General features: G+C 43.5%; 2 protein-coding genes across 9 annotated transcripts in view; both read left to right on the top strand.

Annotated features, from left to right (window-relative positions):
• ADGRG2 (adhesion G protein-coupled receptor G2) overlaps positions 1-6,391 on the top strand; it is a 127,868-nt gene extending 121,477 nt beyond the window's left edge. For all 3 annotated transcript variants that reach the window (XM_002913936.4, XM_034649722.1, XM_034649721.1), the window contains 2 exons: positions 1,362-1,514; positions 4,662-6,391. In XM_002913936.4, coding sequence (XP_002913982.1) covers positions 1,362-1,514; positions 4,662-4,846 — 338 coding nt within the window. In that variant the 3' untranslated portion in view covers positions 4,847-6,391. The remainder of the gene's footprint in view (positions 1-1,361; positions 1,515-4,661) is intronic.
• Positions 6,392-10,827: 4,436 nt separating this feature from the next.
• PHKA2 (phosphorylase kinase regulatory subunit alpha 2) overlaps positions 10,828-25,400 on the top strand; it is a 76,063-nt gene continuing 61,490 nt past the window's right edge. For 3 of the 6 annotated variants that reach the window (XM_011236690.3, XM_011236686.3, XM_011236682.3), the window contains exons 1-2: positions 10,830-11,078; positions 11,525-11,746. In XM_011236690.3, the coding sequence (XP_011234992.1) occupies positions 11,669-11,746 (78 nt within the window). In that variant the 5' untranslated portion in view covers positions 10,830-11,078; positions 11,525-11,668. Of the gene's footprint in view, positions 11,079-11,147; positions 11,747-25,400 lie in introns of those variants that run through there. The other 3 variants (XM_019809819.2, XM_034649100.1, XM_034649099.1) reach the window with 3 other exon arrangements.

Genomic DNA, 25,400 nt, shown 5'->3' with positions numbered 1-25,400 from the left:
TTTTCCATTTGTCCGAAGTAATTTTTCATATTTACCTTCATAACTTGTTAAGTCTTGGCTCAACCTGGGGAATGGGGGCAGGGGTGAAACAGGTGATGGGGACTCGGGAGAGCACGTGTCGTGATGAGCATTCAGCACGTGTGGAAGGGCTGAGTCACTATGTGTACACCTGAAACTAATAGCACACTATATGTAAACTAACTGGACTTCAAATAAAAACATTAAAAGAATTCTATAATTCTTTAATAAAGCATATTATTTTCTTTCTTTTTTTTTTTTTTTAAGATTTTACTTATTTATTTGACAGAGATAGAGACAGCCAGTGAGAGAGGGAACACAAGCAGGGGGAGTGGGAGAGGAAGAAGCAGGCTCACAGTGGAGGAGCCTGATGTGGGGCGATCCCACAACGCCAGGATCACGCCCTGAGCCGAAGGCAGACGCCTAACCGCTGTGCCACCCAGGCGCCCCAAAGCATATTATTTTCTTATTAAAAAAGCCTTGGCTCAACCTTTTTTCCACAGGTCCTGGTTGTCTGTTGCTTAATTTGTTAGTGGGCAAGATGTTATATATAAGCTTTAGCATACCTTCGGTTATTTTGAAGTTATTTTCAGGTGTGCCCTGCTGCGTTGCAGAGCAAATGGCTCCTTTTCAAGAAAATAAGAAAACTGAAGTACTGTTTGGAAACCTAAATTCCTTTTACATGAATACCACCTATGAATACCACCTTTGCAGTATGGCAGACACCTGCGTGCATGACATCTGCACTCAGAAGTGGCAGTACATATAGTTCGGTCATTTTAAGTCATTTAAGAGCCACCCATCACCACAACGGCGGTTCTCTTGTGTTTTTGTTTAAAGATTTTATTTATTTAATCGAGAGAGAGCACAAGCAGGGGGCGCAGCAGGCAGAGGGAGAAGCAGACTCCCTGGCTGAGTAGGGAGCCTAATGTGGGGCTCGATCCCAGGACCCTGAGATAATGACGTGAGTCAAAGGCAGCCGCTTAACCATTTGAGCCACCCAGGTGTCCCATCTTGTGTTCTTGTTAAGACAGTCCTTGGCTCTGGAGTACTGCCTAATTCAGTGGATATCTATAGACACAATCAAATGAGCAGGGCCTTTAGTCCAAGAGAATATAGGTTACTTTTAACCAGGTGGTCCTTTAAAGGACAAAAGGCAAATAGTCTTAAATGAAAATACATTTTATCACACCAGCTTATGAAATCTGTGCCTTCTTTGTAAGAAGTGGAGGTGGGATCTGGAAGTGAGATCAGTTGCTAGAACAAGTTCCACTGTGATCTGTCTCTTGCATTTGAGCTTCAACATTCTGCCCTGTTTTTCTGAAATGCTCATTCTGCTATAGACTGGAGTAAAACTGCTACTAATGGTTTAAAGAAGCAGACTGTAAACCAAGGAGTGTCCAGCTCTTCAAATTCCTTACAGTCAAACAGTAACTCCACGCACTCCACCACGCTGCTGGTGAATAACGATTGCTCAGGCCTTGCGAGCGGGAATGGTACGTATCGCTAAACATAGTACTTCTCAAGCTGGTGTTTGTTTTATTAAAGTAGCTTTATCCTTTAATGGCATTTTTGCTAAGCAAAGAGAAAAAGTACATATGACTAGTGGATCAAAATGTGGCTCCCTTATGGAAGAGAAAGTTTATTAATCCAAATGTATTCAGTTCAGAGCAAATACCAGAAAACACTTTTTTTTGTTTTTGAGGTTTAGTTTTTCATGATGGGACTTAATGATGACCTAAAAGGTTTCACGTTGCAAAGCCTGATTTAAGGACTGCTCAAAGACCTCAGTGCTGTGTAAGCTGTACCAAAAATAGTTAAGACCTTACCGATTTTTTTAGTACATCGATAATCATACATATTTTCAACACTTTTAAACCTTCCTATTTTTTGCTTGTCGTGTTTGTTCATTCTTTTCCACAGCATGGTGGCCTTGTGGCAGTGCCCGGATCCCATTTATATATCAAATACTGCCGAGATGAATTGTGCCCAGTACTGGTGACCATATGTGTCACCAGCATATGAATAGATTATTGCTGCAACGCCTCCTTATTACTAATTCTGACATTTCTAGCTAAAATTTCCATTACGTTTTCTTTCTTTCATACACTTGGGCTGTCCATTACTCATAAAAGCTTATGTATTTCATTCTTCTTTGGCTTCTTAATACATCTTTTGCATTTTCATAAAAATTTATATTTCTGCTTGGATACTTTCTCTTTCCCTGGAGAATTTGCCTTTATTCATCGTTTTAGGATATTAATTATTTTCATGATGAATTCAAATAAATATGTGAGAAGTTTCATAAACCTGTCAATTTTCCAACCTCCTAAAGATGGGAGGCTCTGCTGGTTTACATAGAATTTAAAAATACAATAGAATGCCTCTAAATCAAGGTTTCTCAACCTTGGCACAATTGACATTTGGAGCTAGGTAACTCTTTGTTGGGGTGGGGGAGGCTGTCCTGTGCAGTTGGGGACGTTTAGCAATATCCCTTGTTTCCACCCACTCACCCCCAGTTGTGACAACCAAAAATGTCCTCATTGTGAAATGTCCCCTAAGGGGTAAAATCACCCACCTCCCCTTCATTGAGAACCATTGCTATAGAAGGTGAAAAACACCTACCATCTGGCCTTAGCTCCTTACCCTAGTTGCCAGGGTAAGAGCTCTGCGTTCTAGGACAAATGGCTCTATCGGGAATGACTCAATGTAAATAAAGAGAATAGAGGCAGGAGCAGTCAAGACTGACTGATAAGTTAGCGTGAAAAAGCAAGTTCAAAGCAGAGAAGTCAGAGGTGTGAGGTAAGTCTTCTTGAATCCTCAGAATCACAACACATCAGAAAGCCTGTTGGCTTGGACAGAACGGTTTGGAGCTCTTAAAGCCAGATTTTTCCATGTTCTAGAAACAACTCACAGATGAAGCCTCACTTGCCTAGCCTGTGTTGCCACGCTTCAGGAAATCAGGTTTGACTGAAGCAACACGTTTTGCACAGCTGTTTGACATGGCTGATTTGACACAGCTGTTTTTGATGGCCGACAGTGAGGGTGGGGGGTACATTTTAGGCCACCTGAACGGCCAAGTTTTTAATACCATGCAACATGCTCATCAGATGGACATCCCTGACTCCTCAGGCTGCACACCAGGATCTGGGGCGGATGAGGGATGGGATGGGCAATTCCAAAAAAAGAAGCTGGAAGTTTAATGGTTTATTATACCAGGTCAAATTGTCCCTGCACCAAAATGTCCTCAAACTAAAATGCCTAAATCAAGACAGCTGCCTCAGATGGGCACGTGCCCTATTTGGGCTGCGTCGACCGTATCCATCACTTAGTGTGTGTGAATGCTGCATATTTGCTTACGCTTTAGAGGCTTGGGCACCAGCAGCCGTCTCACTCAATACCTGGGGGGGCCACAAGCTCACAGCCTGAAAGAAACATCACATGTTGACTCCATCAGTTCTGAGCTGCATAACCTTGTACAAAGCACTTGATTTCTGAAACCTTTGTCTCATCGTCTGTGAAATGGGGATGATAATAGCACTCAATATGTAGTATAATAAATGAGATAATACTTATAAAGTTCTCAGCACTGTTAATCGTTATGATGGTGATTATAGCATGAACTAAAAAGTGGGCATATTATTTAGCTTTATTTTTTTTAAGATTTATTCATTTATTTATTTTAGAGAGAGAGAGGGAGAGTGCACAAGTGAAAGGGACAGAGCTAGAGGGACAGAGAATTTCAAGCAGACTCTGCACTGAGCAGAGTCTGGCACGGGGCTCGATCTTAGGACCCTGAGATCACGGCCTGAGCCGACGCCAAGAGTTGGTCACTCAACTGACTACACCACCCAGGCACCCTGTTATTTGACTTTCTATATTGTCTTCCAGTAGTAAAATGGTCAGGTGGGTGGTACCAGGTAGTCAGAGGGTCTCAGCTGCTGTGGCTCCGTACTGCATACACACACAGTTGAGGGCCTGCTTGTGGGGTGGGAGGACCAGATCCAAACTACGATGTCTCTAGAATGCCCAGCTGCACCCTGGCCTGGACTCTGAGGCCGTAATTAATTGGTGCTTTCCTCATGGGAATCAGTGCTGTCCTGATTTAGTCAGAGGGGCCGGTTTAGTCTACCAGAGATGGTTTGTTCTTGGCCATGACTATCGTTGCTCTGGTTTTCTCTGGTACCAAGTTTTATTTTATAGGAATCTTAAGGAACCAAGAACCTTGTAAGGGGACAGAGGGGGATCTCTGTTAACCTTAATCTTTTGGGGGAGACCAGAATATTACATTAGGTCATACTACACAGAAGCTACTTCTCGATTATACGATCAACCAGAGGTAGGAAATGGGCCTTTTCAAATCAAATATATTGCTTTGCTTCATATTTTGACAGTTTCATTAAAGAAAAATTGCCATAGAGCACTGGTTTCTGACGCGTTCTCTCGTTTGTTTTGCTTACTTTGAGTGGCCTCAGGGAAGGAATGAAAAGTAAAACTTGACAATGTATCATAACTCTATTTTTAAAAAAATACCCACGTACTACATGTGCCTACTTCAGAACAAAGTGATGTTTAACTGTGTTTATTTTTTAATTGCTTTCTGTGGAAACTTCATGACACCAATTTTGTTTTTCCTTATATAGGGAATGCTTCTACGGAGAAGAATGGTGTTTCTTTCAGTGTTCAGAATGGAGATGTGTGCCTTCATGATTTCACTGGAAAGCAGCACATGTTTACCGAGAAAGAAGATTCGTGCAATGGTAAAAGCCGGATCGCTCTCAGAAGGACTTCAAAGCGGGGGAGCTTACACTTCATTGAGCAAATGTGATTCCTTTTTCTAAAATCAAAGCTTGATGCTTGAAAGTGAAAATGTCCAATTTTACCTTTTACACAATGTGAGATGTATGAAAATCAACTAATTTTATACTCAGCAACCTCTGGAGGAACATATGCTAATTGAGGGCAATGGTTATTGGAAGAGGAAACCCAAGACATTATACGTGGTTTTTAGACATTTGCCATTTGGTTTTTTATCCTTCATTTTAAAAGAAGATTGGGTTTAAACAACACAGTAAGAATAAAGACTCGTTTAAAATCAAAGTAGTTCATTTCTAGCCGCATTTAAAGAGGCTAAGTCATCTATGATGAGGTCCTATAAAGCAGCTGTTGGCTTCAGCCTGTTGGTGAGTTTAGTTGTGCATGCCTTTGTTGTAAATAAGCTAAATTCTAGGGACCCACATGTCAAATATCTTCTACATTTTTTTTGTATTTATTTTCTACTGTGTAAATTAATTTCTTTGTAGAACCGTAGTTGTGTTATTGTGTCTAATGTGATAATTCAGAAAATCCTTGCTGGCTCAGTTAATTCTAAAGCTCCTTTTGGAGATTATATGGGTTGTGAAATACAGAAGCTTCACTGAAATCAAGAAGTAATGGTGCCAGCCAGATTGGAAAAAATGTACGCAGACAGTGCCACAATTAGCTCATAGAGTGCCTTTGAGCGAGCCGGAAAAAGGTGCCCCCAATGGGCAGACACAGCCCGAGAACTCATGGTTTGGCAAACAGAGTGGAGGCCCTATGTTAGCCCCACTCATCCTCTTGGGTGTACCCTTGTGCGGGGCCCGACGTGTACAACCATATGCGGCATCCAGTCCCAATACCCATCTCTTGACCTCATCCCTAATCACCAGATTATGGAATCTGCACCAAGATGTTTCGCTTAGTACGCTGGCCACGGAGAGGGATGGAACTGTAATCTAGACCATCTGTCAGGAAAATTGTGAATGTGGAGGAGATACAAACACTGCCACTTCTCAAATCCCCAGAGCCTTGCCGAAAAGGGGGGTAGAGTAGGATTCCTTTTTAAAGGAGATGCATATGAGGGAAAAAAATCATATTGCTGTTCTTTAAAAGGTGACTGCATAGTACTTTCGTTGTTATGACTGGTACACTCTGGCCCAGCCAGACTATAATTATTTTTTAAAAGGTGTCAGGTCTTGAAGAATGTATAGTGACAAGGGGGAGGAGCTGTTGGGAACGTGAACTATCCCACAATGCTATTGTTTCCATATATATCAAACCCTGATCGCTCCTAGTTACAGAGGGCTTATCTTGCTTCCCGCCTAAGCTGCCTGAGCAATGCCTCAAGTGTGTCCTGATCAGGAACCTTGCAAAACCCTGTAGTTAGGTCTTTCACTATGGTTCCCTTGCATATATTTCAAGTGAATGTTGTATCCCCGACTAACCACAGTAATAATGTAATACACCTCTGTGAGTGCTGATTTGCCTTCGCAATATTTCTTCTCTGATCTATTTAATTGTCTTGTATTTATGAAATTGACAAAAATGTTAAGATCGCCGAAATAAATTTGTAGTTCAGTCCTTTGAGTTTGAAAGCTTTTACTGAGAGAAGGCACCTGCGATCTCTTTCCCTGGCGGCGTGACTTGTGAGTGGCCTGATTAAGAGGAAAGTGACAGTAACATCTTTTGGCAAACAGCAGACACACAGTGACTGTGAGGTTAGAGCAAGGTTCCTCCCCATGAGCTCAGTTTCTGAGGTCTCTTCTTCATTTTCCCCTTATACTCTTTCAAGATTCCCTCTTTAACACATGTTGGCATTGGCCTTCACAGCCCCAGATTTGGATCCCCGCTCCATGTCTCTGCATCCTCAGCATTGAACAGTAGGATTTCAAGAAGGTGAGGACAGGATTAGGGATTTCTGGAGAGCTGATTAGTACAGGGGAGCCACAAACGAGGGAAGCTGGCCTTGGTCCTAGTAGAGGGCTTTGAGCAATCTCTCCTGTGATGCTTCACTGCCTCAAAGATGTTGAGGATTGAATTGACGAGGAGGGTGGTGAGATACCTGAGATCCGCGTGTGAGATCTCAGAGACCAAATCTCCTGGAGATGATGTAATCAAAGTGTACACCAAAGGGTGCACAGTGTCCCGTGTTCTTAGAGCCTGTCCGTTGCCCCCTCATTTTCCTTACTGTGTTTTATGTCTGGGCTGTGGTTCTTAAGCCAAATTCTTTTTTTTTTTTTTTTTTACTTCACACAGATAAGGGGCAGGACAGAGAGAATGTTCCTGAGAAGCATCCTTCTTTGAGTTTAAAATTGGTCTCACAATCTGAGACTCCACTGAAGGAATCAGAGGAAGTGCTAGGATGAAGAGGCAAGGAGCATCGCAGCAATTTTTTTTTGAAGAAGCATTTTCTCAGGACATTCGAGAAGTTTTCCCCCAAAACACACTGCAATCATTAATCCCACAGAGTAACTCTTAACTTCAGGGAGCAGCATCAGGACTAGTTGCAGCAAAAATGGTGAAATGGCTTCATTTGTGTCTAATGAGGTCACCTAGGAAGCAGGTTAGTTGGAAGGCCATTTTGACAAAGGGTTACTTCACTAAATGAACAATTTACTGAATGGACTAGTGTGTTATCATCTTTCTCCATAACAGCATTTTAGGGACTATTCAGTTTGTCTCTGCCTCAGCTCCAACTGATGCAGTTGGAGTCTGAAGGACAGGAAAAAGGAAAGACTGGGTAGACATAAAAACATAATCCTGAATGGGCAGAATTCTCGTCAGTAGATTTCTTTTTTCTTTTCTCTAGGTACAGCATCAAAATGTTGGGGCAGTCAAAAATTGAATACATTATTCCAGAATATATTCTTTTATATATATCTGTATATTCTTCATTGAGAAGAAATCTTACACTCCCTGATGTTTCTACTCTTTACCTCTTAGTCTCAAACTAGCTACAGGAATCTGGAACAGAGACAAATTGTACATTCTTTAAAATATTGCAATGAAAGTGATCTCCAGTCAACAAAGATTGAATTGTTATAGAAATAACAAAATTTGGCAAATTGCCTCTTTTCAGAAAATTCATTCAGAATGGACCTCTCTTTTGTGTCAAAGATGGAGTGCTTTTCCTTAGGGTCAAAAATTTGAGCCTTCCACGGGGCGCCTGGGTGGCACAGCGGTTAAGCGTCTGCCTTCGGCTCAGGGCGTGATCCCGGCGTTATGGGATCGAGCCCCACATCGGGCTCCTCTGCTATGAGCCTGCTTCTTCCTCTCCCACTCCCCCTGCTTGTGTTCCCTCTCTCACTGGCTGTCTCTATCTCTGTCAAATAAATAAATAAAAATAAATAAAAAATAAAAAATAAAAAAAAAATTTGAGCCTTCCGGAAGAAACACTGGATGGTTTCTATCTTGGTTGCTGACATGGGGCTCTCTGGGAACTTCACTGACCTGAGCCCCTATGGCGGGACCTTGAGGCAGACCCTCTGGATGAGATCAGAGAAGTCCTGTGTGGACCCTGGAGTCCAGTCTTGGCCTTTCATGTCTACAAAGATCATGAATCAGCTTCAGAAACAACAGCATACCCCATCATGTTCCATATCGGATTCTTGACCAATATTTGAGAAATGACTTGGGGACAGGTTTCTGTCTATTGGATCATTAGCCAGAGAAAGGCTTCGTGGATATAGAAACCAAGATATGGAAGTTTTGTATCTTAGGGACATAGGGATACTAAGATACGAGTCTGATTTTTTATATTGCACAGCTTAGGTCCAAAATATGCATGAAAATTTAAAAGCTAAAAAGTAGTAGCTTTCCTTCTTGGTTTTATCCTTGAATTTGAAGCTTATGGAAAAATATAGCTGATACAATAATATTCATTAAAACATAGACCAAAGCTTAAGAATGTAGGCTAGCTATACACCAAAAGGGGTATATATGTGCATAGAAGAATTTACTAAGAATGAGATAAACTGAAAATGTTTCTATACTGGATGGAAATGACAGGTAATGAGCGAAGGTTATCACTTATTTCCCCCTATGGCTTCAAAATAGACTCTTGAAGAAGCATTCAGTGTGAACAATAACAGTAATGAAGCAATGATCCCATCCCAGCTTTTTGATGCAGAATATGAGTTCTAGTAAGAGTACATATCCCAATTCCAGAAGAGATTTAATGGTGATAACTTAATGTCTAATTTTATTTACCCCTTGACCATTGCAAATTCTGCATGGAGGCACATCACATGGATTGCTGCATAATTTAAGAGCCAATAGTAAGAAAAAAATATGTGACATGATGTGGGGTTTGGTGCTTTAGTTGAGTGACATAGATCTGTGGTATGGAATTTCTAAAGTGAATTCAGTTAAGGGGACCCAGTTAGCGGGACTGATTTTCTTTCATTCATTCGACACTCAGCTACAATTACATGCTCAGCACTGTTCCAGACATGGCAGGAGATTTCAAAGACTTTTTTTAAAAAAATTATTTATTTGAGAGAGAGAACACAAGCAGGCAGAGTGGCAGGCAGAGGCAGAGGGAGAAGCAGCCTCCCCACCAAGCAGAGAGCCCAACGCAGGGCTGATTCCAGGGCCTTGGGACCATGACCTGAGCAGAAGGCAGACGCTAAACCAACTGAGCCACCCAGGTACCCCAAAACTTTTTTTTTAAATTTTTATGAGAGAGGGCGGCAGCGGAGGGGGAGGAAGAGACCGTCCTAAGCCGACTGCGAGCTGAGCTCAGAACCCTATGGGGGGGGGGGCTGGATCTCACCACCCTGAGATCACCACTGGAGCGGAAAACCAAGAGTCAGCCCTTAACCTATTGAGCTACCCAGGCGCCCCTCAAAGGCTGTTTGAATGAGTATCTTACAATCCAGTTAGAAAAGCATGCCTCATCTGAAAATGAAAATAACACGAGGCAATACATTGTCAAATGATAGATGAAAACAGCTGTGATTTATGAAGTACTCTTCTATGAGCTAGGCATGGTGGTAAGTGCTTTACATTCCTCCCCTTGATGTTAGCCACCCTAGGAAGTAGGTGCTATTATCCCCATTTTACAGATGAGAACCTTGAATCTCAAACTGCTGCAATGGCATGCTAAAGCTCACAGCACTTGTCAATGGCAGAACTGGAATTTGAATTTGCATTGACTCCAAAACCTAAGTTCTTACAAAGAAATTACATGGCAATTCAGAGAATGGGGAGGGCTTTTAGGAGGGGGGAACTGAGTTGGCTCTTAAAGGATAGGCTTCAGGGGCGGCTGGATGGCTCAGTCCGTTAAGCAGCTGCCTTCAGCTCAGGTTATGATCACAGGGTTACTGCATCGAGCCCCGCGTCGGCTCCCTGCTTAGCGAGGGGTCTGCCTCTGCCTTTCCCCCTGGCTCAATCTCTCTCTGTCAGATAAACAAATAAAATCTTAAAAGAAAAAAAGAGGCTTCAGATAGGCAAGGAGGAGGAGTGGCCTACTAGGTCAAGCATACAGTAAATGCATGGAGACTAGCAGAGGCCTTTTGAAAATTACATTAGCCAAGCTGTCCAGTGGAACAGATTTTGTTGAAAAATGAACACTGGGTCGAAGACTGTGAACTGTAGGTAATCAGCCGCTGCAAAAATGCCATTTTCAAGTTGTAGGCCTGTAGGAGGTGGACTGTAGGCCTGACTTAGGGGTGATCAGGGGCAGGGGCTACAGGAACCGAAGGGCGGAAGGGGGGTGCGGCTGGGGGACCCTGCCCCGACCGCCCCCTTTCCTTCCCTGAAGGGCCCCGCTACTCGGCTTCTGCTTGGCGGTGGAGACGCGGCCAGGTACAGAATTCTGATCCTGGCCAGCGGCCAGCCCAGGCGGCCGCGGTGGGCGGGCCTACTTCTCCCGCCTCCGGTGAGACTGGCTGCCCAACCCCGGGGCCTCATGGCAACTCGGGGAGGAGCCCTGGAGCCCGTTCTTTATCTCCCCGACTCCGGGGTTCCGCTCCGATGCGGGGGCGGGGCTGGAGGGCGGGATCACGGACGCGGTCGTGAGCTCATCTCAGGACCGGGCAGGGCCACAAGCGACCGTACTAGGGGCGTTCTGGGCGTCTGGCGAAGCGGTCCCCTTAACCTTGTTCCTCAGGCCCGGCTCCGCGGGTTCCGCTCTGCAGCGGGGGCGGAGCCGGAGGCGGGTCCAGAGGTGGGGCCTGGGGCGGACCCAGGGCGTCCAGGTGGTCACCGCGGAAGGGCCTGTTTCCCAGCCTCCCCTGGGGTCGGCGGCCGGCAGGGAGGTAAGGGGCTCAGGGAGGCAATTTGGTTCCCACCCGGAGCCAGGTGGTCCGCTACTCCCGTGGGCCACCCCCTTTTCTTTCCCCCTCGAGCCACGACTCGGAGGGTTGCGTTCCTCGGCAGGGCCGGGGGCGGGTCCGGGGGCGGGGCGGCCAGTGGGCTGCGGCAGGAGCGTAGGCTGGGGTTGGCGGGCCGCCCCGGGGCCTCCTCCAGACCGCTCGAAGACAAAAAGGCCCGACGGGGTCGTCGCGGTCTCACGTCCTGAACCGAGTTCCCGGCTTCTTCCGCGGGGCTGCCCGGGACCAGCGGCTGTCGAGAGTGCGGCGGGCCTGGTCAAGGAGGGGCCGCCTTAGCGCCAGCCCCCGTCACCGCCCCCGCGCCCTGCAGAGGGGGGAAACTCTGGTTGCCTTGTTTTCCAATCACACTTTGGTTCTTTCATTTTAAAAAGTCTCGACCTCCCAGCGCCGGGCACTGTCCCGAGAACTCGCTGGTGCTGTGAGTGTTTGGGAACCAGGCCCGCTCGGCGGCCGCAGGTCGGGCGTCCCGCCTCTGCACAGCCCGTCGGGCGCTGCGGCCCCGGCAGCACGCGGAGATGAGGAGCAGGAGCAATTCCGGGGTCCGCTTGGATGGCTACGCACGGCTGGTCCAGCAAACCATCCTGTGCTACCAGGTAAGGAAGGACCACCCCAGCTGCCGTCTTGTGCACTTATTCTCCTCCCCAGTCCCCTCCCGGACCTGGGACTTGGCATTTAGGAGGTTTTCTCTTTAAATTCAGTGCTTGCTGCCCAGTGATTACCCCCAGCCCCATTCCACCCCGTCCTCTTTCAGGGGACCGAAGGGCTGTGCGGCCACTCTTCACAGAATTCTTTGACCTCTGTTTGGGATTGAAGACAGGACCTACCCCCCCCCCCGCCCCGCCCTGGTGCCCTGGGTACCGAAATGCGTCTTTTTGCATTGACTGTTCTTTTTTGGGGTGAGAGAGGAGGTGTGTAGAGGTTGGACAGAGCACACTGAATGGGGACGGTGAACTCAGGACTGCCAGGGCAGTAGACAGGAGTGAAGAACGTCCTGAGGTTTGTATCCTGCTCCTCCAGAGTGTGGGGCAACTGCTGCTGCCCCTCCCATGAGTTATCTTGTTAGAGACGCACCTGCGAGGGCCTTAGGGGTTACTCTGGTTGATATTTTACAGATGAGAGAACTATAGGCCAAAAAGGTTACCACATGTAGTAGGGTCAGAGCCAAATGCAGGTCTTCTCCCAAGTTCAAGGAGAACCTGTGAGGCTGCCCGTGTGGTGTGAGGTATGAATATGCCTGCTGTTCTGTATTAGTGGGCTAAAGTTGTATGTGGGCCCATCATGTAAGACCACTGGACTATTTTTATTCCTAGCGAAGACAGCAGCTATGTCCCTTTCCCTCAATCAGCAGCAACTATTAATAGGACTTCCATGTCCGAGAAGGAAGTAGCATTCCATGGTTAGAGGCTCAGCCTCAAGTCAGGAACCATAGTCATTCCCAAGCCGCTGACCATTTTCCCTTCTTAGCCAATTTCTCAGTCTTATTTCTTCATTCATGAAATATTTGTGTCCCTATTATATGGAAGACACTCTGTCAGGAGCTGGGCTTACAAAGAAGAATAAATGCTTGTAGTGCAATGAGATTCATGCTTTAGGGTATAGTTCTGGAGTCCTTTGAGATCCTTGGGGCCAGATGTGGTTTGCAAGTCAGAAATGTTTGGATTTTAGAAAGGTGTAATATGCATATATATTCTATAATAACTGCAATGGGCAGCGTCCCTTAATCAAACACATTTTTCTCACATCTGAACGTGAATATTCACACTGAGTAGGAAAAGCAAAGACTTAAAATAGTTTCATGTCAGTTCAGGTCTCCTTTTGTCACCAAGCTTGCTGCAAACTTAACGAAAACACTTTAGATTTTCAGAACTTACTGGCTTTTAAAACTGCACGTGAAGAACTGTGGTCCTTATTTGGGGAGCTTAACCCAGTTTGGGTAGCAGGAGTGGAATCCTGGAAGAGATGACATTAAGTTGAGAAGAAGTAGGCAGGCAAATGGTGGTTACTTTTTGCCTTCCTGTTGGGAGTATATTATAATTACATCTACAAATTGTTTTAAAATTCAAGTTGAAATGTTTTTCCCTTCCTTACTGTGAGGGAAGGGCTGTAAGGAGAACTGATGAAGCTTGGTTCTTGTGTCACACCTGTGTTTATGTGCCCAGCTCTGCCTTGAATGGCATGTTAGCCTTTACTCAACCTGTCTTAAGTCCATGGCCTCATCTGTAAAATGGGAACGATAACACCTACCTCCACTGAGGTATTGAGAAGAAAAAATTAGTGCCTAGTACATTGCCTGGCACCCAGTAGGCAATCAGTAAACAGTGCCGTTGGTGGTGTTGTGACTTTGACATAGACCACACATACCTAGGCAACGCGTCGTCACCTCACCACCGTAGGCCATGTTACTCCCTTTCCTGAAGGCCTTGGTACAACCACCAATTGCTTTCTGGTCTATAAACATAATTATATCTCCCCATTGATGCAGTGAGGTCCTTAAGCACAGAGGCCTCATCAATTTGTTCCTTTTGTGTTAAGCAGTGTTCCTGGCACATGAAAGGTACCGTTAGGTCCTTGTTGATAAAATACTTCCAGCAGGCTCTGAGCCATCCTAATGACCCAGCCATTGATCCAGGCTTGTCTTCTCTCAGGAGTAAAAGGACTGTCTTATTAAAGCAAATTTGCAGTGTTGGACTTTCCTCTCCAACATTTTAATGATTAAAAAAAAAAGGTGTCCCAGCCTTTAGTTGGTATTTATTTTGGGGGTAGTTGGTGAGAAGCTCTCATATTTGCCCTCTTTACTCTTGTGGCTAACCAGAATCCTCCAAGTCCAGTCCTGCTGGGAAATCCCATGAGTCTGCATTTGCGGACTCGCACTCCTTCCCCCCTTCCCCCACCCATTCTGCCCCAACAGCTAGTCTTCACAGTTGTAGATTCTTAATCAATTTAGGGTCTCATCATCTTTCTGAGTGATCTTAGGTCACCTAACCACTCTAAAAATGAATGGGCAATTTTATGCATATTCTGCCATAAAAAAGTGAATGAGCTGGACTAGTGATTTCTAAAATTTATGCCGTATCTCCCCATCTCCTGTAGATGTATGCAGATGTTTATGAGGTATTTTTCAGTGTCAGCTGGTACAAGCTCTGAACTGTTTCTGATTTGCTTTTTATTTTTATTTTTTTAAAGATTATTTATTTATTTAAGAGCAAGAGCAGGAGGGAGGGAGAGGGAGCATGAGCACGGCGGGCATGAGCGGGGAGAGGGGCAGAGGGCAAGGGAGAAACAGACTCCCTGCCGAGCAGGAGGGGCTCGATCCCAGGACCCTGAGATCTTGACCGGAGCCAAAGTCAGACGCTTAACTAACTGAGCCACCCGGGTGCTCCTGATTTGCTTTTTGAATTGATTTCACTTGTTAGAAATTGTTCAGTATTAAATACGTCAAACTCATAATTATTCTTCGGTTAGAGACAATAGCGTGTCAATTCCTTTTCCTGTATCTGTGCAAGAGAACAACTTTTTCCATTAGTCACTTGCCAAATATATTTGCTACTAAATATTACTTAAATTTTTAAGGCAAAGACGAAAAGAGCTATGTTTACAAAAGGGTCCTTTTGCAGATATGATTTTGTGTGTACAGAGAATATAATTATACACTCCAGGGATTACCTTCAAATAATTATTGACTGAAAAAAAATTTCTAGATTTACTTTGGTCCAGATAATACTAACTTTGTACATTTTTTGAATATCAGTTCTGTTTGAAAGCTCATAAACAAAAGTGTTAAGTACAAAGTAGCGATAAGAGAATATGGATCAGAAATGGTGATCAAGGCAGTAATTGTAACTGCAGATTATTTGGTACAAAAAACAGATAATAAAGACACCAGAACAGTAAGTAAGTAAATATTGCTTATTTAGTGGCAATGGAATTTAAAATGAAAAGAATGGGATAAATAAAACATGGAGCAGGGAACAAATAGTAATAAGAAAGACTGATTTGGGGCAAGTTTAAAAAAGATATAATTAAATACTGTGAAATAACATGGAAGGAGAATGGGAGGTGGGTTAAAGCATTCTTAGACCTTTAGCACGTTGAGGGGAGAGGTATTATATATTTAAATCAAGAATTTATATGTAATGCTTGAACACAAAGGGCATATATAACTTTTAAAAAAATTTTAAAAGTTATATATTTAAGCATAACTTTTTTTTTTTTACAGTATTATGTTAGTATCAGGTGTACCGTACAGTGATGCAACGCTTCCATACATCACCTGGTGCTCACCATGACAAGTGCCCTCCATAATCCCTACCACCTGTTTCATCCTCCCCCTACCCAGGAATATATAACTTTTTTTTTTTTTTTAATATTTATTTATTTACTTGACAGAGATAGAGACAGCCAGAGAGAGAGGGAACACAAGCAGGGAGAGTGGGAGAGGAAGAAGCAGGCTCATAGCAGAGGGAGCCTGATGTGGGGCTCGATCCCATAACGCCGGGATCACGCCCTGAGCCGAAGGCAGACGCTTAACCGCTTTGCCACCCAGGCGCCCCAGGAATATATAACTTTTAAAACAGTGGAGGAATAAAGAAAATGTTATCACTGCTAGAGAAGGAAGGAAAAAAGTGCTTAGGGAAGTTAAAAAAAAAAAAAAAAAAGCAAAGGATAAAACAAGGAGATGCAAATAAGTCCAATTATGTTAGTAATCACAATGAATGTAAATGCTTAAATTAGCCAGGTAATAGAAATTATTAAAAACATTTTTTAAAGATATGTGGCTTTTATAAATTTTAATTGTTAGAGAGCTTGTGCACGAGTGGGGGCAGAAGGAGAGGGAGAAGCCCACTCTCCACTGAGCAGGGAGCCAGACATGGGGCTCCATCCCAGGACCCTGGGATCATGACCTGAGCCGAAGGCTGACACTTAACCAACTGAGCCACCCAGGCACCCTAAGATATATGTGGTTGATAAGAGACCCAACCTGGGCCAGCTGAGTGGCTCAGTTGGTTAAGCAGTGGAATCTTGGTTTCAGCTCAGATCATGATCTCTGGGTCGTGAAATTGAGCCCTGCATCGGGCTCAATCTCTCTCTCTCTCTTTTTTTTTCTTTTAAGCGAGAGGTACAACGTTAAACAGAATACTCAAAGGTTGAAAGTAGTGTATTTTTTTTTTAAAGATTTATTTATTTATTTAGAGAGTGAGCGCGCAAGCAGGGCTAGGGGCAGAGGGAAAGAATCCCAGGCAGACTCCCCACTGAGTGTGGAGCCTGTGGTGGGGCTCGATCTCACCACCCTGAGATCATGACCTGGGCCAAAATCAGGAGTTGGACAATTAACTGGCTGAGCCACCCAGGCGCCCCCAAAGGTTGAAAGTAGTTTAGTTAGACAAGATATACAGGCAGATGCTGAAAAAGAAGAAATTGGTGTGAGCATGCTAATGTCAGACAGTAGATCTTGAATTTTATTTATTTATTTAAAAATTTTTTTTAGATCTTGAAATTAAAAATTCATTATTATGGATAAAAAATGTTATTACTAAATGATAAAAGGATAATTCACCAAACAAATAAAGCAATTTTAAATCAGCAGAGTACCACAGTTTCAAAATGTATGAAGCAAAATTTGACCTAACTGTGGAAGTGAACAAACCCATAATCCTACTACGAACTTTTGTGCTCCCCTAAGATACTAACAGATCAAGTAGAGACATAATTAGGACATAGAAAATTTGAGCACCGTAAGAAACAAACTCAATCAAGTATACATACATAGAACTGTGCACCCCACCAATAGAAAATACGTATTTGTTTCAACCTTGCAAAGGCTTTCAAAAATTAATGACAAATTAGGGTATAAAGAAAGTCTCAAAAATACTGAAGACTCAACTTTATGAACACTGGAGTTTTTGCCAAAATGCAAGAAAGTTAGCAATAACAAACAGCTGCTAAATCTCCTCCAAGTATGTTTGGAATCTTACTAAGCCCACTTCTAAATATATCTGAATAGATCATGGATATATATGTCATGGATGTGTGTGTATCTCTAAGAAGAAATTACAACGGAAATTATTAAATATCTAGAACCGAATGACAACACAAGCATTCCAAGTACAAATGAGCTACAGCTAAAGTGGGATTTGAAATTTATATTCTGAAATAAATATTAGAAAAGAAGAAAGATTTGAAAATTAACTCATTGAGAAAAGGGTAAGAGTGTAGCCAAGAAAACAGAAGAAAGGAAATAATACGGGAGCAAAAATTAGTGTAAGATAGCACAATAAGGATTGACAAAACCAAAAGCTGTTATTTATTTATTTTTAAAGATTTTATTTACTTATTTGAGAGAGCCAGTGTGAGTATGAGCAGGGGGAGGGGTAGAGGGAGAAGCAGACTCCCTGCTGAGCAGGGAGCCCAATGTGGGGCCCGATCCCAGGTTTCTGGGATCATGACCCAAGCTGAAGGCAGCTGACCAACCGACTGAGCCACCCAGGTGCCCCGAAAGCTGTTTTTTAGAAAAGACTAACAAATAGGTAAACTTCTGGAAGGGCTGATGGGAGCCGGGGAGGAGGGACAAATAAACAATATTAGGAGAAAATGGAAAAATACCATCAGTACTTTTTGGCAGTACATTTGGAAATGTTAACTGGACAGTTTTCTAGATTAATGTTAGCAGTGTTAAGAAAAAATTAAATCCTAATTCGACCTGTAACTATTGAAGAAATAGACTGAGTCACAAAAAAATCTTAGTCCAAGGTGGGTTTACAGACAAGGAACAAGGAACATTCAGAGGTTTATTTATTCATTCATCTTCAAAGGTGAAGGAATTTGGCTTTTATTCTCAGTGGGAAGGGAAGCCATGGAAGGATTTTGAACAAATGAGTGACATCTGAATAATGTTGGAAAAGAATCACTCCATCAGCTGCATAGAATTTTGTCTGTAAGGGGTCACGAAGCAACGCGGGGTGACCAATTAGGAAGCTTCTGCAGCAAGAGCTTGGTGGCTCAGACAAGGGTGGTTGCAGTGGAGACTGCTGGGAGTGGTGGAATTCGGGGGAAGTTTTGTAGGGACAACAGGATTTACTGGTGGATTGGGTATAAGGTGTGTGGAAAAAAGAGAAGTCAAGAATGACTCCAGGGTTTTGGCTTGAGCACCTGGTAGGATGGAATTGCCATTTGCTGAGATGGGGAAGATTGTTGAGGAGCAAATTTGGGGGAGAAAGATAAGGAGTTTTTATTAAGTTTGAGGTGCCCATGAGGCATCCAAGTAGAAACGGTAAGTAGGCAATTGAATATATGAGTCTTGAAGTAAGGGAGAGGTCTGAGCTGGAGAGAAAAATCTGGGAGTGATATTGGTATATATGTGGTATTTAAAAGGTCATGAGGCTGGATGAGATCAAAGGAGTGAGTGTAGACAGAGAAAAGATGATGTTCAAAGAGGAGCTTTACAAAAATGGAGAGATCCAGAAGATCCGGAGCAGCTGCCAAGTAAGACTGAGAAGAGGCGGCATGAGGGTCATTGGAGCGAAGTTCTTGAGTGAGCGGGGTGGAGTGTAGCGTGCACGCCTGTGGTGCGTGACTTTGAAGAGGAGCACAGATAGTTTATCCATCCAGACGAGAAGGAAAGCGGGGTACATGGGCGCCATGTTCTCTTTTGATTATTTCTACTTTTTCAGTGAAACGTAAGGCACAGTCATCAGCCGAGAGTACAGATAGGAGTTACTGTAGTTTTGAAGAGAGAGGAGTGGGTATACAATAGTCCTTCTTTCTAAAAGAAACCGAAGATTTCTAATATGATTCTTGGACAGCCCTGGGGGCCATTAATTTCCAGTGAGGTCCATCAGCATGGCTGTTTTTCTCCAGGCCCAGGTGGCTGCACAGGTGCACCCCCAGAATAGGCAAAGAGTCAGATTTTTTTTTTAAAGATTATTTATTTGACAGAGAGGCAGCAAGAGAGGGAACACAAGCAGGGGGAGCGGGAGCGGAAGAGGGAGAAGCAGGCTTCCTGCTGAGCAGGGAACTGGATGCGGGGCTCCGTCCCAGAACACCAGGATCATGACCCAAGCCAAAGGCAGACGCTCAACAGCTGAGCCACCCAGGCGCGCTGGCAAAGAGTCAGATTTAACCGGAGCTGGGGCTTTGCCCAGTGAATACTATGGAGTGGCGGGGGTGGGGGTGGGGTTAAAAGATTAACAGATAACCCTTATCTTAAACTGCTTCGGATAAAAGATAAAGAGGGATAACTCTTAACTGCTTTTATATGGCCAAGATAACCATAGGCAAACAAGATATAATGAGAAATAATATTTGTGGAGGAAATTCACTTATGAATATTGATGTGAAATATGAAGTAAAATGCTAATAAAATGAATCCAGCAATGTCTAAAAAAAATGCATCATAATCAAGTGGAGTTTACCCAGGAATACAAGGAAATTTGCTATAAGAAAATCTAATGCAATTTACCATATTAATAAATTAAAGGAGAAAATAGTGTGATCATCTCAATAGGTGTAGAAAAGTATTTGATAAAATTCAGCATCTAGAATGATTTTTTAAAAACACCTCTTAGCACTAGGCATTCTAGGGAGTTGCATTACCTTGATAAAGGATAATGTTTAAAAAAAAAATCTACAAACGGGGTGCCTGGGTGCTGCAGTTAGTTAAGCGTCCGACTTTTGGTTTTGGCTTGGGTCAGATCTCAGAGTTGTGAGATTGAGCCCCTTGTGGGGTTCCATGCTCAGCGTGGGGTCCGCTTGGGACTCTCCGTCCCTCGCTGACTCTCTCTCTCTCTCTCAAATAAATCAATAAATCTTTTTTAAAAAATCTACAAACATAACTAATGTATTGTCAAAAGATCAGAAACAGTATCTTTAAAGTCAGGGACCTCAAGGGTCGCCGCTATCACTCCTTCTGTTCTGCATTGTAATTGTGACCCGCATAAAAGACCTGAAAAAAAAAATGAGCAGGATAGAGATATTTGCAGAAATAAATACCATAGAAACCCCAAAACTCCTGTAACTAGGTTCTTAATTTTTAGAGTAAGTTTTGGGGTGATAAATGGCAATTACAGAAGCTTAATCCTAAGAGTCTTTGGAGAAACCCCACTTACAGTTGATTGGATTTAAGTTTCAGTTTTACTTGAGAGTTTGTTTGATTAGATAGCAGGTGATGTCATTGTTTAGCTTCTGGGTTTGTAAATATTCTCTTTTCATTACTTCTCTTAATAGCAAAGAGAAGTGCCAGGATAACCAAAGAATATTTTCAGTCCAAGTGTCCTACTTCATTGTTTCCCTTTAGTTGACTGCCTTTCTCATTTATAGCAATTTTATATGTTATATTTCTATGATTGTATTCTACAATATAAACAAGCAGTTCACAGATGAGAAATTAATAAACATGTAAAATGATGGCTTAACCTCACTAGTAACCCGAGAAAGTAAAGCAGATCAAAGCAATAAATTCAGACTGACAACTGGGCAGCAGTTTCAAAGCATAATTCTAAGTGTTGACAAGGTTGTAGAAAAGAGGCAAATCTCACAAACTATTCATGGGAAGAGGTATTAGTTAAGATAGGCTAACTGCTGTAACTAAGTCCAAAATTTCCTTGAATAAACACAGAAGTTTATTTCTCACTCCTACAACAGCAGGGTGTGGGTCCAGGTCAATAAAGGTGTCATCTAGGGATCTGGGCTACCAGCGGCTCTGCCGTCTTCGGTGTGCAGCTTCTAAGATCACCCTGGATGTCGACATCCAGCTGATGGAGCAGGAAAGAGTACAGAAGATTGTTTATGGGAGAGTTTTATGGCCCAGGCATGGAAATTGGGTACTTCACTTTCATTCACATTCCTTTGGCTAGAACTCAAACACATAGTCACATCTGATTGCAAGGGAGGATGGGAAATGTAGTGTAGTTGAAGGTCTAAGAAGAAAATGAAATTCAATTAGTGATTAGCTAGTAGTCTATGCCATAGAATGTAAGTTGCAGACTATTAACTGGTACAGTCACCTTGGAAAACAATTGGGAGATATTGGTGAAGTTGAAGCTATGCGTACCGTATGACCCAGGAGGTTTCTATGTAGTTATATATACTAATGATGTGCTCTTACCCATTACCCAAGGAGACAGGTACAAGGACATTTGTTTGTAAAAGAGAAAAATTAGAAACAATTGAAATGTTCATCACTTCGGGAATGGACAAATAGAGATCTAACCACGCAATGAATACTATATAGCAGTTAAAATGAGTGACCTAGGGGCGCCTGGGTGGCACAGTGGTTAAGCGTCTGCCTTCGGCTCAGGGCGTGATCCCGGCGTTATGGGATCGAGCCCCACATCAGGCTCCTCTGCTATGAGCCTGCTTCTTCCTCTCCCACTCCCCTGCTTGTGTTCCCTCTCTCGCTGGCTGTCTCTATCTCTGTCAAATAAATAAATAAAATCTTTAAAAAAAAGAAAAATGAGTGACCTAGACTTACATGTATCAAATTGGATAGCACTCAGAAATTTAATGTTGAGAGAAAAAAGCAAGTTATAGAAGAATAAGTGCAGTATGCTACTGAATGTGTAGAATTTTATTTATTTATCTTAAAGATTTTATTTATTTATTTGACACACACAGAAAGCACACGAGCAAGGGGAGAGGCAGAGGAAGAGGGAGAAGCAGGCTCCCCACTGAGTAGGGAGCCTGACGCAGGGCTCGATCCCAGGACCCTGAGATCATGACCTGAGTCGAAGGCAGACGCTTAACCAACTGAGCCACCCAGGTGTCCTGAAGTGTATAGAACATTAAAATTCTTCCTTGCTTGGAGACACCTACTTGTAAGAATTTAAATGCATGGACAGGAAAAATACATTCCAGCTTTGAAGTAATAGAGCAGGTCTCAGGAGTGTGGTCCCCAGATCCCTTAGGATCCCTGAGCCCTTTTATGGCTGAGAGATGGCTGTCTGCTCTGTGTGGTGATTGGAGAAGGCAAGCACTGAAATGATAACATTGTTTCCTTCCTGATACAATTCAGTGCCCTGCCTTTTGCCACCTTCTACTTCAACTCTTTTAGGTGCCAGGAGGAGGGCTTTTGCTATGCCCTTTTCAGGACAGCTTTTAAATATTTTAGTGCCAGATAGAAACCTTTGAGTAATTGAATGAAAAAAGTCCTTGAATCTTCTATTTAAAAATAGAGGACTGTAATAAGCCATACAAGGGAGAGATTTAGAATTGTTTCAAGTTTTGCAGGGATCCGAAAGATCATCTGGTTAGGTCACCTCATTTCCTTTTACAGTTAAAGAATTCAGCCAAGAGAGTTGAGGGGACCTTTTACAAGGTCATCCTTCTGGTGAGCTGACAGCGCTGTGATAAGCACTGTGTCTTGTTGGAAACAGGCCAGAGCAATGGAGAGAAATACTTCAGATACACCAGATTGCTGTGAACACCAAATAAACTTGTATTTTTGTCTGTTAAAATAGTGAAACTTTAATAGGCCCTTTCTTTAAATACTGTGAGGCAGATGTGATATTTATTTCACTCTATTAGTAAAAGTCACAGAGTGAAATAAATATCACATCTGCCTTACAGTGGGTAGGGAGAACATAATTTATATTCGTAAGATACACGTAGAGTAGCGGTTCTTAATCAAATGAGTTACAGACCCATTTGAGAATTTGATGAAAGCTGAGTGTTTTATTGTCTCCCGAGAAAAATGCTCACACAGAAATTCCAGGAGTCTCACGGATCTCCACCTCCCTCCCCACCCCCACCCCCACCAAAGCCCATCAGTGAACTCTTAGTAGATCTCCTAGTGAGAGTCCGGATTCGGAGTGACATGTGTGGTCCTTCCGTACTCTGACCCTGAACCTAATAGAGTAAAAGACAGTCTTAGAGTTGAAAATAAATAGTGATGCCCACAGCTCTCCTGTTTGGGGGAGACATTACTAGTGTGGCTGCCAGTAATCCCTCAGACTTCAGGTGCTGGCCAGAGGATCCTAGCAACCCCACTGAGTTTGTGTTCTGTCTGTTTTCACAACCCCAGGCTAAGGACAAACATCTCAGTAATCCCCCACCTTGCAACAGGGATTGGTGAGAGAGGCAAAGAGATAAAATGTCTTAAGAGAGTGGTGAAGTCATTTGTATGTTTGATGGTAGCTAAGGGGCCCACATAGTTTCTGTAAGTTTCAAAAGTGAAAGGTGAGCGCTGGGACCTGGGGTGAAGCTGGAACACAGCTGGATTGGTGTGGATGCCTGCAGTACTTGCCTCCTGACCCACTTTATTTCGCTGTAAGCCGTCCTTCAGTCATATGAGATGGTGCAAACACCTAGGCCCAGGGCACCTTGTAATTTGTGCATTATTTATAAATCCAGAGGGGGAAAATCAGATAAGCAGGAGTTTAGCAAAAGACATCATTCAAAAGTGAAAGTTGTACACCTGTGATCTGCTTAGGTAAAAAGCGTAAGGCTGCTGCATGTTGGAGCTTAAGTCTTCAACAGCATTCTCTGAATGCCCAAGGGTTACATATCAAATAATACAAAACCTATCTTTTAAACTAATGGAAAAAGAAAGTGTTACACAGCCCCTAGTCGAGATTACAGATGTAATTGTTTAATTTTTTTTAACATTAAAAAAAATTTTTATTTTAAGTAGGTTCCACGCCTGATGTGGGGCTTGAACTCACGACTGGGAGATTGAGTCATGTTGCACTGACTGAGCCAGACAGGCACCCCAGGTGTAATCATTTTAAAACAAAGGCTAGGGGTGCCTGGGTGGCTCAGTCAGTTAGGTGTCTGCCTTTGGCTTAGGTCATGATCCTGGAGTTCTGGGATCTTTTATTTATTTTTTTTAAAGATTTTATTTATTTATTTGACAGAGCGAGAGAGCACAAGCAGGGGGAGCATGAGAGGGAGAAGCAGGCTCCCCACTGAGCTGGGAGCCCAACTTGGGGCTTGATCCCAGCACCCTGGGATCATGACCCGAGCTGAAGGCAGATGCTCAACTGAGTGAGCGACCCAGCCACCCTAAATAAAATCTTAAAAAAAAAAAAAAAAAGAAATCTCCAGTTCAAGGCATTGCCCTTCCCCATCCCCTTTAATATTTTAAGTGGTAGCTGCTAGAATAAAATTTCAGCACAACAAATGAATTTAACCAGTTTTTGGAGTTTTTATAATAGAATTTTCCACTTTGTTTTTTGCTTTACCAACATGGGGGTGGAGGGAGGTGATGGTGAGTAATCCTCTATTTTCAACATTTGTCCTAGTCTATCTTGTAGGTATTTCATTTGGTCGATTGAGTTGTACGTTCCTCCCTGGGAGCTGAGCAAGGCAGTGAGTGTACTTAGGCGTTCTTAATCTAAAGGAGAGAAGACGGAGGGTAAGGGTCAGCTGGAGGCCTCTGACCTCTGTATCCTGGAGTATAGGAGAAAGGAAGCCAGGGGAAGCTTCACAGAGGAGCAAGCGTGTGGAGAGGCATTTGCCATGAGGGCACTACAGGCACACAGGCTCGGAAGTGCAAGAGCAGAGCCTGTGCAGGAAACTGGAGTTCAGGTTGTGGGGCAGGGGCTGAGGAGGGTGTGTATGTCAGGTGATGCGGCTGGATGTGCACCTGCTGAACCTTGTATGGCGATCTAAGGACTCAGATTCTGTTATATATGATTTGAGAATTCTGAGCAGGGCAGTGAAGTCTTGAGATTCTAGTTCTTTCTGTGACCTTCTTTGTGGAGGATGGATTGGAAGGAACCCGTATTTTTTTTTTTTTTAAGATTTTATTTATCTGACAGAGAGAGACAGAGCATGAACAGCGGGGAGGAGGCCGAAGGAGAGGGAGAAGTAGACTCCCTACTGAGCAGAGATCCCCATGCAGGGCTCGATCCCAGGACTCTGAATCTCACAACCAAAACACTGAGCAAAAGCCAGACACAAAAGAATATAGTTGTGATGTCATTTATATTAAGAAATATATATTTTGGGTGCCTGGGTGGCTCAGTCGGTTAAGTGTCTGCCTTTGGCTCAGGTCATGATCCCAGGTCCTGCAATGGTTTCCCAGCTCAGTGGGGAGTCTGCTTCTCCCTCTCCCCTGCTTCAACCCCCTGCTTGTGCGCTTGTGCTCTCTCTCTCCCCCACTCCTTCTCCCCCGCTCAAATAAATAAATAAATCTTAAACACACACACACACACACACACACACACACACACACACACCCCTTGCAATCAGTGTTGTACAATTGAAATTTCTTGTACCTAAGTGTTGGGACCAGATATGGCAGGGCCACGGGGT

Source organism: Ailuropoda melanoleuca, chromosome X (assembly GCF_002007445.2).
Source record: "Ailuropoda melanoleuca isolate Jingjing chromosome X, ASM200744v2, whole genome shotgun sequence".
NCBI lineage: Eukaryota > Metazoa > Chordata > Mammalia > Carnivora > Ursidae > Ailuropoda > Ailuropoda melanoleuca.
Note: the sequence above shows the minus strand (reverse complement) of the source record. Positions and strands in the feature narration are given on the sequence as shown.